This window comes from Pseudochaenichthys georgianus, chromosome 13, assembly GCF_902827115.2.
Source record: "Pseudochaenichthys georgianus chromosome 13, fPseGeo1.2, whole genome shotgun sequence".
In the NCBI taxonomy this organism is placed as follows: Eukaryota; Metazoa; Chordata; class Actinopteri; order Perciformes; family Channichthyidae; genus Pseudochaenichthys; species Pseudochaenichthys georgianus.
In genome coordinates, this window is record NC_047515.1 from 20757813 (window position 1) to 20773917 (window position 16105).

A 16105-nucleotide genomic window follows, 5' to 3' on the forward strand; every position below is an offset into this window, starting at 1 on the left:
TCTGAAATAAATTTGATGTGTGGAATTCAATCTGTAGTGATAGGGACGGCTGCAGCATTAGAGTGCAGCTCTAAATGCTATCTACTCATCCATGGAATGAGGACTGACACACAGTCTCAGAGAATAGATTGTGCAATTAGCAGCCTTTGTGCTGTCTTGACACAATGAAAAAGGGAAATGAAATTCAACGTTGTCATGCATGGTTTTCTGTAGCACCGTGATTCCCACAAGATATTCTAAATTTGCTGTTTCAGGTGAGAATGTGTTGGGGAGGGCTGAAACACTAAAGCACACAAACACACAGAGAGATGAGTTGAATTGGTCACACTTATTAATAATCTACTACAGAGTTTCATTTTCATTCAAGCAGTACCATTATAAATTGTGAAATGTGATTTTGTTATCCAATTGTGTGCCACCTCTACAGCACTGAGTAAGGACTGGAAAGAGTGAAGTTTCACCATACAGTACATTACATTAAAACACATCATCTTGTTTATTTTTAAACTGTGAATCTGGCAGATCCCTTTCAATATTTTGCACATTTCTGTTAAAACACCTTGAAACACTTAAAAGTATTTTTTTACAATAGTACTATTTTCTCTTATTTTCCATTCCTACAACTTCATTCCTCTTACTGTGTTTATGCATGCACATTTTACAGTACAACAAATCCCTTATGTATATACCAACATGGCAATCAACCCAATTCTCATTCTGATTTAATCTATATTGGTTTGTACATGACCGTGGACCGTGCATCAACATTGCTGTCCATTAAGCACACACACATGTTCATTTATTTATCTACACCAAGAAAACATTATACACCAAGAACCCCTAATAACCGGAGGCCTGTACGACGATTTTCGCTAACTTCAGGGAAAACTCTGGGTTTCCGGTCCTACAACGCTGGTTCACTTCTTAGCGGGCTAGATCTCCATGGTAACTTATGCTGAACGGCTAGCCTGGTCCGGAGCAGGTTAGGTTCCAGGATAAGAGATCTACTCAGTGAAAGCACCGCCTGCTGACCAATCAGAGCTCCGTGTGCGGAGTTTAAAGCTATCAAGTCATATTACAGGATAGAGGAAATTCAGAAAAACAAACAAAACAAACAGACTGTGTGAACGTGAATATTTATAGAATTTCACCTCCCATCTTCAGAGCAATCTGACTATTATAACATTAGCGTTAAGAAAGCTTACTTAAATATCTGCCACAAGTTAACATAAGTAACCGGATCAAAGTAACATTACGTACAGTCCGCGGCACTCTGAGTGCAGACGTCGATGTGTCCCATTATCATTCATATCACATCATAATGTATCATATATTTCCTTCTTGAGCCGTATCTGGCCGTGCAACACTTACAGCGTCACAGCCTACTGTATGCAGAAGTATTATTTTAAGCAACACATTAAGTTGACGAAACACTCAAGTCAAATGTAATTAAAGTCAGATCCACTCGTGTCAGACGGGGCAGTGATATCATAAACCTGTTGATGTACGCATTCAAACACTTTTTCTGTTACCAGCTGTATTCACCTTGCAGGTGCAGTAAGTGGCTTTTATCCTGGATAAAGTGTTTAAGTCATGGATGTTTAAAGTTGAACGTCTTCATATTTGTCTAATTGCAGTTGACTTTTCATTCAGGAAGTATGACGCGCTGCTCTGTCAGTACGCTTGTCCATGTTTGTGATTGGTCGAATGCTCCAAATACCACCCCTTTTATGTGAACGCGCACCTAACTAGATACAGTAGGGCCAAGCTGGCTTGAGTTAACGAGTTGATAACCAGCGGCGTAGGACAGTTTAGCGAGAGCGCGTTTGTTTTGGATTAGGTAAACCGGGTAACTCAAACATATATATTGATGGACTGTCTTCTGAATGGTTAAACATTTCTAATGGTGTACCACAAGGTTCTGTTTTAGGACCACTTTTATTCTCCATATATATTAACAGTGTAGGTGATAATGTGGATGAAGCTACTTTACATTTTTATGCAGATGATACTGTGATGTACTGTGCAGGTCCCTCCATTCAGGAGGCTGGTGTTAAATTACAGGCTGTTTTTAACACTATTCAGACTCAGCTCTCTGAATTAAAGCTTCTTTTAAATGTGGATAAAACCAAGGTAATGCTCTTTTCAAAAGCTAAAAAGACACCAGAGCCTGTTTTAGATATTGTAACTACGCAAGGAACAAAACTTGAAGTTGTTGCCTGTTACAAATACCTTGGTATCTGGCTTGATGATTGTCTCTCTTTTAAACTTCATGTCAATAACCTGCTTAAAAAACTGAGGGTTAGGCTAGGTTTCTTTTTCAGAAACAAGTCCTGTTTCTCGCTTGAGGCCAGGAAAAGGCTAGTCACTGTGACCTTTTTACCTGTGCTGGACTATGGGGATTTTTTGTATATGAATGCACCTGCCAATTACCTGAGCAAATTGGATGCTGCGTATCACAGTGCTCTGAGATTTGTCACAAATTGTAAAGCGCTTACACATCACTGTACACTGTATACCAAGGCAGGTTTACCATCACTCTCTGTACGGAGGCTCAGTCATTGGTACACGTTTATCTATAAAGCTTTGTTGGGTAAACTCCCGTATTATATCTGCTCTCTGATAACACAGAGAGTTGCAAGCAGCTATTGTCTGAGGTCACATGATGTAGTCTTGTTAGATGTGCCAAGAGCAAGGACTGTCTTCGGTAAGACAGCTTTTATGTGCGCAGCTCCACTTGCTTGGAACAATCTTCAGCAAGAATTGAAACTGAGCAATCTCATTCCTCTGCATGTTTTTAAAGCTAGGCAAAATGAAATGCTTGCTGATACTATGGGCACTTGTAAATGTCTATAACTATGTATCCTGTAAATATAATGTATAATGTCCTTTATTGTTTTATGTTTCATGTGGAATCTATATGCTGCAGGTCTCCCTTGAAAAAGAGATCTATGATCTCAATGGGACCAATCTGAATAAATAAAGGTTTGAAATGAAATGAAATGAATATCCAGGTTAGGTTGAACCGGCTTTTATAGTACAGGCCTCGGGCCTATAAAAGAGGTCAACAGAAAATACCTCAACTAAACATGACAACGACTTAACAGGTGTTAACTCAACAAACTGACCTCCTAAAATGACCAACCAAGGAATATATATAGTGGCTTGGCCCAACCAAATTGAAACTAGGGGGTAATTAAGATTAACAGAATACAAAAAGAACACTGACAAAACCAAAATCCGCCCTTTAACATGGAAGCAGATGGTTTGTCCCAATTGGCTGCTTGCAGTATTTATGAGTGCTCAGCGCTCAGCCACGCCTTTTGCTGAACTAGGAAATAACCTCCCCCAACGGCCATGGTAACTCAAAGACAAAGAAAAGTAATCAATACAAACAAACACTTAGCTGTGCTAAAATGTTTGAAAATTAACTAAGTAATGTCAGATGGTAAAGAGTTTACCTAAATCAAATGTCTGGTGTTAATAATTGGCATGATTGACTGCATCTGAACTGAAGCAGAACTACTGATGGTGAAGTGTAATTGTTTCACCCTGTGTGGCTGTGGCCATCGCACTAACATACACACAAATCTTCCCTTAAAAAAAGATAAAACTGGGCAGAAACTCGGCTGTGGATTCCTCTCGAAAATGTTATTTCATCCATGGTATAGATTTGTTTATTACACTTATTAAAATAAGGTTGTTCTTTGAACATAACAAACATACAAAAGAGGATACATTGTGCATTCTTTCAAAGTTTTAAAGTTGTGGCCATGGAGATTGTTATAAGCATGTTTTGCCTTCAAATAATAAAGAAAATGCTTTAATTCATTATTATTGCTGAATTCATGAGGAAAAGCAAATGCATTAAAGAAAAATATGATAAAGGAATGAATACATTTTGAACTCAACATTTTAAAGTTTGTTTTAAATGATAATAAAAAGTCGCACAAATGTGTGTGTCAAATCTGCATCCTCAAAGTGTCCTCAAGCAGAGTAGAAGACACTCTGTTAAACAAACAGCAGCGTACACTGCTATTGAGCTGTCTACTGTACTGTATAAAAAACATAAACTAAATGCTGTTCTCCTTTTTTCTCATTTGTGCTTCAGCTATAAAACCTAGGCGCAGCCAGATGAGTAGGTTGCTCTTACTCACCCGTGAAATAACAGACTATAACCGTAAAAGAAAATTACTATAATATTCCAATAAAGAGTCTGTGGTTCTCGGTGGTGAGTTTATAGTTACCTCACCGCACTCCATTGTATTTCACACTTCCCATGGTATTACTTTAATATCCCTTCCATTTTCCTATTGGGAATTAGAGCAGTAATCTATACGCTGAGTTTTCATATTTTATTTAAGATATGACTGTAATATTCCTATATTATTTTATAGGCCTAGATGTCATTGCAACATAATGCAGCCCAATATGAGAGCAGGCTCCCTGCTTGAGCCCTCCCTCCGCCTCTCGTGTCTACATTTCCATCCCATGGCCATCTCTAGGTGATTTAGCGCCGCCAGTCTCAAGCAGGTGTCCAACATGGCGATCACGGGAAGCGGATCTCTCCCTATTCCTCTCTTTGTTTTCGTGATTTCAGTGGCGTTTCTTTCAAAAGGTAAGTTTTGAGGTGTTGTGTGTGTCTGTGATGCAGAATCCCCCGCTTTACACAGCTAAAGCCATAGGAGTACCGGGGAGAAGTTGTGGTGCGTTTGCGCGCAAGATGCGCACAAGCTTCCTCTGAAATCTCAGCATCACTTTATATCATTTTGATTCTGCCGTGGACTCCAACATATCCACGCTGTGTTGGGCTACTTATCTCGTAATTTGAGCGCTAATTGTACAGGGTGTTGTCCTGAGTTGTATTGCAATAGGCTACTACAGAGGAGTGCTGTAAAAAGTACTATAGTGCTGCACAATTACTAGACGGAGACAAAGTATGATAATCGGGTGAAATGCTTGTACAGTATTAAGTCCTGTAGGGCAAGTTGGAGGCAACGCACAGTGAATCGTGGCTCTTTTATTGTGAAATGAGAGCGATCCCCCGCAAAAAACATGACTCAAACGCACTTGTATCTTAAGTCATACCGCATCATCCTCCATAGTCTCAACTCAACCTATACAAATCTCTCAAGTGTGTGCTTCAGGTGCGCTTTGGAAGAAAAACACGCATTGCAGCTCTGGTCTCGTACAGTGTCCTCTGGCCGCACAACTGCAGCCTCTGATGCCAGCCTGTGTTCCCGCAGTCCTTACTTCTGCTGCTGGCAGGGAGGCTAATGTAAATATGCTATGTCGCTGTAAGGGCTTTTTTATTTACATTCTTATTTTTTACAGCGTACAACCGCATGAACAGTGACTCCAAAATGTGGGCAACTAATGTAGTCCCACAGTCCGATCATTTCCCCCGTTTTCCACGGCGGTTGCATCAGAGATGCATGCGTCAGAGTTTTTTTTTCCTGGAAAACCTATCTGCTGACAATACTGACTGCTTGAGAAGCGGTTAAAATGTCAGCCTGCAGTCGCCTTAGATCCCTCCCAGAGGTAGAATGGACATGTTGTGTTGTCAATCCGCGGGTTCTTAAAATGGCAAGCAACAGTTGCGAGATTTACACTTGAAGTCCACTTGAGAGACTTCTTATCGATTCCCTTAATGTGTCTGAAATTGCCATTATTAGTGGTTACATACATTCGTATCTGCATCACCCATCAACAGGTTTGCAGAAACTCATAAAAGCCTGTGTTGTTTGTGTGTGTATGCGTGAGAGAGACTGAGAGGGAGAGAGAGAGATTGGCAACCTGCTCCTAAATTGAGGTTACTAAAGGAAATGTCTTTAACAGTGGGATTTTCCCCCTCCCTCACTGTTTACAAGGCTTACATTTCACAGTTGTTGAATTTATTACGGCCAGTGTTGAATAGCAGTTGAATGTCATTTACAGCACTGTGTATCTTCTCCTTGTCACATTAAGTTAATTAACCTCTCAGTCAAATAAAATAATGCATCATGAATGAGCAATAGCCTCGAGCTCAATACTCCGAAGGTTGCAGCAACAGGAAAATGATAGCGCGGTCTCATGGTTCAGGTAAAATCCCCGAGCCAGAGAAAGTCTGATCTGACCTCAGGTTTTTCATTTGTTTGATTGTCTTTGTGCCAGCTGCTGGGAGCAAAAATACCGCCCAAGCTTTTGCTTTGTGAAGTGCTGACAGTCTGCTTTTTTGACAGCTTCCAATTTTCCTTTGTTAATAATCCAGAATGAGTGGATTTGAACTTTGTCCTGATATGTGGTGAGAGGAGAACATGCCCGCTAACTGGATGCTGCTTGTCACAATAGGTTTTCAGTTTGTTAGAAAGAAACCATGGAAAGAGTGCTGATTAAAGAGAGGCCAGGGCACCATAACAGGAAGTTGTTCCTACAGTAGTGCGACTGGCAAATCTAAAAACATGCCACTGGTGAGCATCTGGTTAGGAAATGCTGACATGTTTTTAACAAGAAATCATTTTACCAGTATTTCTTCCCCTGCGGCTCCTGGGCCTGATATCAGATGGCCGAATTTCAGAAGGTTGCATAATCCCATTTATTGCCAGTTTAAAGTCATTCGTCAGGGCTGAGTGATGGTGAAGTGGATCAATACGAGCTGTCATGAAGCCTCAAGGCGCCGCTGAGAGACGGGATCACAGAAAAACAAAAGGAAACATACAGTTGTTACAGTACTCTTGGTTGCCAGTTGGCACGTGACAGGGTGAGTTATTGAAGATGTCCGTCTCTTGCTGCTTATGTCGGGGTTTGGCTTTGAAACAGATATTGCTGAAAATCTGCTAGCAGTATGCTGCTCTGCCCTCAATCTGTGTTTGCTTACAGTGTGTGTGTGCTGGTGGTTTGCTCGTTTTTTTGTTTTTCAGTTACCAAACAAGTGTTGATCTCCTTATGTGTTTTCTTCTTCTCTTTCAGTGGTACGTATTGCGGCTTACAGAGAGTACATCCATAACTGTTTGCATTTTCAAGGGTTATCTAGAGCCAGTAGAAGTATTCAGATCCTGAATTTAAGTAATAGTAAACATACTTCAGTACAGCACAAATATAATAGAATAGAAAACTCCAAGGTTGTCTCTTTTTACACAAGTAGTGAATGCCTTTATGGAATATTTATGTTAGACGTAAAATAATTCTGATGTGTCAGTTTCTTTAAAGAGAGTGCCTTGGAGTATTTTTAAGGTTTTGCATCTAAATGTATACAATACATATCCAGAAAAAAACCCTCTACCAAGAATGTGTCCTACCCAACCATTAGTACACTTCAGCCCTTCATTCAACATTTAGCTTTATAATAATATGTAACTATAAAACATCAAAAATATACTTAGGGTATCAGAATACTATTTACGCAGAAACATTCACCCTATTAGTGTTAGCTAAAGTCTCCTTTTTCACACAATAGGTTTAAAATACATTTTCTTCATTAGCCAGGGAATGGGTTTGGGTCTAAAAACATTCTGTATTTGCCTTGAATGAAGTAAAGAAGAATTAAAGTAACACAAAACAGAAATATCAAATTGCAAATACATTCAAATTGCACTTAAGTATAGCGCTGGAGTAAGTACTTTAGTTAATAGACACCTCTAACTAGGACCATAACTAAATCATCTTCATTATAGATGTATCTGTCAATTACTTTCTCAATTATTTAATTTATCCTTCGATCTATAATACTTCAAACATTCTAAAAAGCTTTTTAAAGCTGAGGTTATGCCTTCCAGTTACTTGTTAAAATGAAAAGCAGCAGAACTTCATTATTGTGAAGCTGAATCCTAAGAATGTTTGCTATTTTCACTAATTTAATCTTCTACTTGTTATGAATACAATATAACCGCCATACATCAGTGCTATCTCTGTAGCCAACTGAGGTCGCCTTCTCGTCACAAACGGTATGAAATAGCACTTACAGTATAGTACCATGTTTCAGGATGAATTTAATACCGCACTTAATGGCCCATTGATATGTGCCCGCTTGTGAAGTAGTTCATCGCCGGTACATTCGAGATCACCACAGTACATCATTTGTAACAATAATAAACTCTTCTATTTAAAGAAATTGAATTTATTGCTCATTAAATTTACATTAAACTCTGCTTAATAAGCCTCACTCTAATTGCTAGATAATGCATGGCACTACTTTATGCGGTGGCAGCTAATCTTCCTGTTAGAAAGGGAGGGGCTGGCAGAGAATTGGCAGCAAATGCATGTAAGGAATTTAGCCACTGGTAACAAAGTATGTCTTGTGGGCTCAGCTGTTATCCTTCAGAAAAGACATCCCACCTCCAGGCTGTGTTTCTCTGCTGTAGCTGCTTTGAATGTTGCTGCTGTGTGTGTGAAGTGAAGTTCCCCTCTGTAAATGGAATGTTTTTAACCACCTTGTCCAAGCATGGCAAGTGTGTGAATGTGTGTCGGTGATCGATCTTCGTGCTCCCTTTTGAGATTGCTATTTTTCTTTAAAATTCACTTTAGTATTGGTCCTTCCAAGTCAGAGTTTGGAGCAAGTCAGCTACAGAATGAAGTTGGTTATGGAGGTGCATGTTAGAAGATAAAGAAGTCATCCTTTCCTATCCTTGGTTTTGTGGAGTTTCTGAAAGAACACAATCTCTTACTTAAAAACACATAACCTTGGGTGCTGGGAACAAGGGTTTTTGAACACATGCGTAACAGTTGGAACTTCAAGTAAATACTGTATGAGGTTGTAATATCAAGGTCACATAAGTGGCTCTAAAGACATTCTATCACTATGACTCATGCAGTAACTAGAAACTGGGGACATTTCTATGTAAGGGATTTGTACTGTGGTGTCAAATTGAATGACAAACTGAGGACGATGGAAAATATGTCTGTCTCTGTTGAAATGTAGTAAACAGTCAATTAGGAGAAACAGACAGATGACAGGTCCTTTCATGATTGTGGGGACAGAAGCTTCCATTCATGACTGTGCTGTGGTAATGAGGAGGAGAGCTGATGTCTCTGCTTATGAATATGACATTGTTCTTGCTGTTCCCTGGATCTGAGAGACCTCACTCTATTGGCTGCAATGCTCAGACAGTGACAATCAGGCCCACAATGAGAAATAAAGGAAATGCAATGTTTTTGTTTTGAAAGGGGCATAGAGTGCACATTAGTATGGGTGATGGAGCAATTACAAGCCACCATTAAGGTCGTGAAGCAGTCAAAGCACAGTAGGCTACTTTCTCTGGGCAAATATCCTCCATTAACCTGCACCGTTACTGTACCGTAATTCAAAACAAAAATAATTAAGAAATACATTTCCAGTTCAGAATAATTATACTTAAAAAAGGGACATAATCTGTCCATTAATCTGTCTCTCACACATAATACCACAGAGGCCAGTAATTGTGTTTTCACAAAGGCTGGATGTGATTCAAACTTTGATACCTGTAAACCTTCCCTATTTTATTACAGTGTGCTGTATTGCCAAATACTTTTCAAATAAAGTTGTTCAGGGACTGCGGGAAGAAACCATCTGCTGTTAAAGGCTGAATTCAGTATATTCAGTTGGATTGTCTCTTGTCAAGTTATAATTTCAATAGATACACTTCATATACAGTATGTGCAATTAGGATAACCCCTCATGACTTTGTGGATTCTTTGACTTTCCCTCTTGCATCAAAATGAGGTATTGACAATGTTTAGACTCAACAACGATTGAATTGACATAGGCATTGTATCTGTTATATTTTAGATTTCCAGTTTTCAATTGAACTCATTGCTCCGTTGTGGGATTAATCAGATTGCACTGACTGGGCTAAAGAGGGGTTTTGTTAAATTTGGTCAGAAGTTGGAAAAATACATCCTAAAAAATGTACACTGATCAACTCGAAAGGGCCCTTTACATATTTTGCTTACTCATCCTTGCGTCCTATGCAATATGTAAACACCACTGATCTTATTCCCACAAATATTACATAACATATCTCATCAGAGCATTACATCATATTAAATTACACTGCGCCTGAAAGAGAATCACAATTACAGCCAACAAAAAAAGAAAAGCTTATTTCTTATTGATGATGATTGCAAGCAGTGAAAAAAAAGTAAAGCACCCTTTACTGTGACCTTGTTTCTTTAACATATTGTGGACCATCCAAAGTCTATAGATTCTTTTTTTAATAGACTATGCTGTGTTCAGATCAGTAACAGCTTAAGGGTATTCAAGAAAAAGAGAAGCCTCGAGAGTGGATGAGTCTTAGACCAGAAGTCACAACATTAGGACTAAATAACTGCTGATCAATGTGGAGGAGAAAGGACTTTGTGAGAGAGAGACTGATCAATACCTTCAGTTATCGAGCTCCCGCTAAGCCACTGCTTCAATTGGAAGGAGAAAGGTTTGGGTGCTTTAATCACCAGCTGCAGAGTGTTGAGCTTTGTTGGGCCAGCCTTATCATCACATAGTTTACTATTTTTAGCGACAATCAGACATTAATAAATTCACAATGTGCACTGTGTTATCACGCCAGGCCATTTACTTCTATTGTAATCTGACGGCGGCAGCTTTTGTCTATCTGGCAGAGCTCAGTTGCTGCACCTTGCATCCCAGACAACAGGAGAGGAGCAGCTCTGTCTCCTCTCTGTGTTTGTTTGGGCAGATCTGAGACTGATAAAAGAACCCACTGTGTACCTAGACTCCTCTGTAAGCAAGGAAGTCATGCAACTCCTCTGGAAAAGAATCACAAGCCAACGTAAAGGTACTATGCAGTATGCACAAGTGAGTGCCAACAGAAAACTAATCAATAAAACTTGCATTGCTAATAGAAAAACAATGTGCTGCTGATGCCGTGCTTTATTCTGAGATAAGAGTAGAAACAAATCTAATTATTGCTTATATACGGAGATATTGCGACAGGCAGTTAACTCTCCAAACAGCATCCCCTGGAATCAGTCCCTCTCTTTATGTAGGAGTGCGGTTTGCAAAAATGCATTTATGCAGACTGAATTAAATATTATTCCCTGACACAGCAGGATGTAGCTAGACTTGGGGACAACAGAAGAAAAGCCAGGTCCTTCCAACTTCCTGGATTTCTTTTCAGCAGTGCCTCCGTTACACACTAATGTTCTTCTAATTGTATTTGAACAACACACTCAGGGTTGCCAGCAGGAAAGAACAAATAAGTATTAAAAAATAACATTAAATATGCCTAAAACGAAAGCGAAACTGTAGTTTTTTCAACCGTCTCATTATTTAGGATGCAAAATCTTCCTACTAGCGCCTACAACCCAGCAACATTCAATTTATACATTATAAAAGAGGCATATCTTCGCATTAGAGAACCTTTACCACAGAGTTGGTGATGTTTGATTAATTGGTTAATCTACAAATCATTTCAGCACTACTGCTACTGTACAGGTAGATGTGCAGATTTGAAGAAAGTTGATATGCTTTCGTAATGAGAGCGAGATGATAAGAATTATACCACTATTTTAAATAATTACCAGGAGCCTTTGAGCTTAGCATTAAGACTGGAAACAGTAAGCAACTACTCTTCCCAAAGATAACAAATCCTGATATCGACATTCCTAAACTCTAAATCCTTAACATGTCAATTCTTGTTTCTTTAATGTAAAATAAAATCAAGGTTGCTTGGACCAGTTGCTTAGCAACCATTAGAAACCAAGAAATAATTTGATAAATAACTCCATGTAAAATAGCAAATTGTATTTGCTAAACTACATCTTTCTTATATGAAAACAACCAAAACATTATTGGTTCATTTCATTTTATGTTAAGGTTTGGAAACATCAGAGTGGTATCAACGTTCTTCTCTTTAACTATTGGCAAGAAAGAGAATGTTTGTATTTCCTATTCATTTGAGTCTGTTAAACAGTGATTATCATTAAAGGGTTGGGTAGATGTTATTAATATATAGACAATTTTGATGGCATTCATTATGATTTAAATAATTGTGTTTTTTACATCTTCATTGAGCATCTACAATGCTGTTTAAAAACGGATAATCTTAAAAGAGTTTACAGTGAATGCCGCACGACTTCCTACCCCCTCTCAAGGTGATGCATAAGAAAATGTTGATGCTGTTTACACAGGAGAGCTGTTGTCTGACAGGTTGGTGCTGCATGCCTCGGGGGCATCATGCTCTTGAGTCATCAGCGTGACGATAGACCCATCTTAATTACTCTCAGATACAGCGCCATAATCTGTCATTGTCAAGCTGATCAAGACTGTGCAAACCAAGCACTGAGACTCATTCAGCCAAACCAGAAGCCTATTGATCACTTATCATACTTGAGTCATTGCACTGTGCAGAGACATGGGAGGTGTTAGAGGCAATAGAGCTAATGGAAGAGGGAAACTCAAAGTCACATTGTTTACATCTGAGATGACAGGTAAATGTATTTGGAAGGAAATATGGGCTCGATCCATTGCTCTCAAATAGCAGTCGGCCTGTAGCTAACAAGCAAAGTAAAGCTGCCAAACAATCAACTGGCCAGCAGTTTAATACTGAGCACACCAAATCAAATCCAGCTTTGTGCTAAGCAAACTGAACATTTGGATTTGTGAGTCTTTATATTTATTTACAAAAGGCACCACAGTCCTCATACATAAACCTTTCATCAAAATGATATGTCATGATGTTTCGATCTAAGCACATCTTATGACTTGTGTTTCATAAGCTATTGCTCTTTTCTTATTCTCACTTACTGTAAACAGTGCTACAAAATAACATGTATTGTATTCTGTTTAGTATATATGAAAATCAGAATACTGAAATATTTTAACAATTCATATTTTTCAACTTCAGAATTTGCCAAAACGGGATAGGATTTACAGTATAGCATTGTTTTTTTAGTGGTTTCATTCCATATTTGTTGTCATTTAAGAAGGACTTTGTGGACGTATTTGTTCAAAAATATTCAATCATACTAACAAAAGTAAACTGTAAATGCTGTGTTTTCTACACACTTCAAATACACCATACCAGTTCATATAGCGTAGCAAACAAAAGCAAAAATGAATTAAATATATAACAATGAAATGTGTTGGTAATTTATTTGTAAATCCTTAAGAAATTTAGCAAATTACAATTAGATTTTTGGGTACCACTTTACAATAAGACTATACCCTTATAAAGGATTCATAAAGGGTTTATAATTAGGTTATTAATTAGGTTGTAAACACTTTTAATCATCAAGAACCATTTATAAACCAGTTCTCACAGTTTTTGGCAAGATGACTAAGCCTTATATTGGCTACCTAGCTTACTTCGTCTTCTTCATCAGCCAGCATCCTTGGTATCTGTTGTTCACCAAGTTGACCCCCCCCCCCCCTTCCATCTTGATGTTTCTTGGCATCTCTTTATGATCATTTATTTACGAGTTACTAACATTTATAGTTGCCAACAGGGAGCCTTGTTGTAAAGTGTAAAACACATTCCCATTTATTAATGAGTTACTACTATTTCTAATAAGGCTTAGCAGTACAGATAAATGTGGGTTCACTATTTGGCAAGCAACCGGTCACAGTTGCCCTGTTTATCTCATGTCTTATATAAAGTGTTCACAAACTAATTAATAAATGAATTACAAAGTATTCGTAAACCCTTTATAAGGGTAGTGTTATTGTAAAGCGGTACCAATTTTTGCTTATATTGAAGTAGTTCACCTTTCGTCTTTAAAGCAAAATCAGATATTAGAACTTTTGCAACCAATTCAATTGCAAACCGTGTATCTTCTCTTAACATGTTTTATTCATTATCCTCATTTATTTGTATTTACTGTTTTTGCTTTCATATGTGAAGATGTATTTTGTTTATGTTTGCTTCCATTTGGCTTTCATATGGGTGTTAAAGGCTGTTTTGTTTTGTTTCTGTTGAGTCTCCTTTAATGAGCTTCGGGCCTTTAATGGAGTAAACAGTGCACATTTCTTCTTTATCATTATGTGTAGATGTTTATTTTCTTTGGCTTCTTTTTATTTTCAACACCTTATATAACTTTCTTATTAAAAGTATTGTACAACTTACATAGTACAAACTAGTTTTAGTGCTAAACCATAGATGGATGTGGCAGACCTTCATTAATGCTATTCATTTGTCAAGATAAGCCGATTCCACTTGTCAGATTTCCACTTCACAAGTTAATTCTTCATCTGTCCTCTGTTCTTTGTTCCACCAGTGTCTGGAAAGAAACAAATAGAAGAGCAGTTGTACTTGCATATATAAATATTCTCAAAAGTGTACTATTTGTAATGCTGCTTCGGGAAACTGCTCTGAAGTTTTGTGGCTTCTTTTGGGAGTACGCACCCATTGACACTCGACAAATGTACAACTCTAACAAATGATCTTCCTTTTTATTTACAAGTTAACAGACACAGTCAGGTTAATACATTAATGCATGCCAACCTCACATCCAGCTTCAACATAACTGTTAACTTAGCGCTGAAGGCCAAACCATTGTTTTCATATACAGGATGTAGGGAACTTACATATTTGAATGTAGACTGGAAGCTACAGAGCCACATTGTTTTTCACGACAAACTCGTACGAATACAGTAGGTAAGATGTGTGCAGTTCTCCGACAGAATGACAAGTGGCAGCTCTGCTCACTCGGGTACTTGGAGCAGGTGTGTGACAGCTCCTGAGAAAGAGGGACCTTTGTCTTTGTAGACGCCGTTGTAGCTCACAAGCAGAAATCCATACTTTAGTGTGCAGTGAAACCTTGAGGGACAACCAACGTTCATTGCTCTTTATTGTTCTCCACGCTCTTTCCTGCAATCGGTTTGGACAGTCCCTGATGCTCTCATACATTTAATTGGTCATTGTCAAATCTGTGCCTTCTCTAAAACTGTTTCAATTGGTTTTCTGCTATCCTCCGAAGCAGAACACATGCCGGCACTCATTAGCACAGAGCTTAGTTTCACCTATTTTCTTTGACTTCTTTAAATGTGCTTTTATGTTGCTGCAGATTAATGATGCGGTTTTAGAAGAAGGTGTTTAATAATAAATGGAGAAATGTATGGACACAACATATCAGCGCTGAACCTTTATGCGCTGGGACTGAAATATGATAAATCCGTAATTTCTGGCTAAGAACTTATATGGATATTATTTTACTTGTAAGCAGTCATTTTGTTTACATAAAAAGCTCGTTGCATGTATGTAAGCACCATTTACTTGCAAGGGCTATATTTTCATGCGAGGAAACGCCACCAAACACATTTTGCACTCTTATTTTCTTGAGACGCAGCAGCTCAGTAACGGTATCATTATTTCTGAGTTGTAAACAGGATAATTACTGGAATTGTCAGTTAATGCAGCCATAGACACAGTTTCAGTTTCAGTTTTGGAAGTAGACACTTTCAAGTACATCTTATGAAATAGTCCATAATAAGAATTGAGTTTGAAAATGGAAATAAAACCAGACAATATATATGTGCTCATTATTATTTAATTATATAACAATTATACAATTATTTATCATGTTCAACTTTAAATCAAACTGAACATCTGGTTAAAGTTTGCATCATGTCTCAGAGAAAATATTGCCTTTCAAATAAAAATGTAAAGGATATATAGATCTCATGCTATTAAATTGTATTCGGAATGGACACACAGAAACAGATGTTATCCGGCACTTTCAATAAAACTAATAAAACCAAACCATAAAGTGGTTCACAGTTATCTTTTATCGGTTTTCAACTATAAAATAAATGTAGTCTTTAAATAAATGTAGTCTCCGAAAAACGGATCTCTGAGAAATATGTGAGCGAAACTCTGCGGTCTCAACTCTCCAAATGAAAAGTATTGTTTAGTCAGCATAAGTCAAACTTAGCTCTGTATAGGAAGACACAGTGGTTTCTTTCTAAAAGCAGATATCAATAAATGTAAACAGCGCTGGCCTAGGGATGTCATTAAAAAGAATAGCATGTCTAGACCTCATAAAACCAAAACATATTGTTATTTGGAAGCAGCAGGAGCTATTGCCTGTGAGCACTAAGATGACATCCATCAATTTAGGGTTTTATTGGAAAATGTAGATAGGCTGCTTGGGATATGTAAATGATTTACTTAGCATAAAGTTTTGCTTGAACAGGCAG

The 16105-nt window shown here is 38.1% G+C and overlaps 1 protein-coding gene across 3 annotated transcripts in view; it reads left to right on the top strand.

Moving 5' to 3' along the window:
* The first annotated feature begins 4530 nt into the window (after positions 1 to 4530).
* Positions 4531 to 16105, top strand: part of cadm1b (cell adhesion molecule 1b) — a 149977-nt gene continuing 138402 nt past the window's right edge. For all 3 annotated transcript variants that reach the window (XM_034098114.2, XM_071205142.1, XM_071205141.1), the window contains exon 1: positions 4531 to 4618. In XM_034098114.2, the coding sequence (XP_033954005.1) occupies positions 4543 to 4618 (76 nt within the window). In that variant the 5' untranslated portion in view covers positions 4531 to 4542. The remainder of the gene's footprint in view (positions 4619 to 16105) is intronic.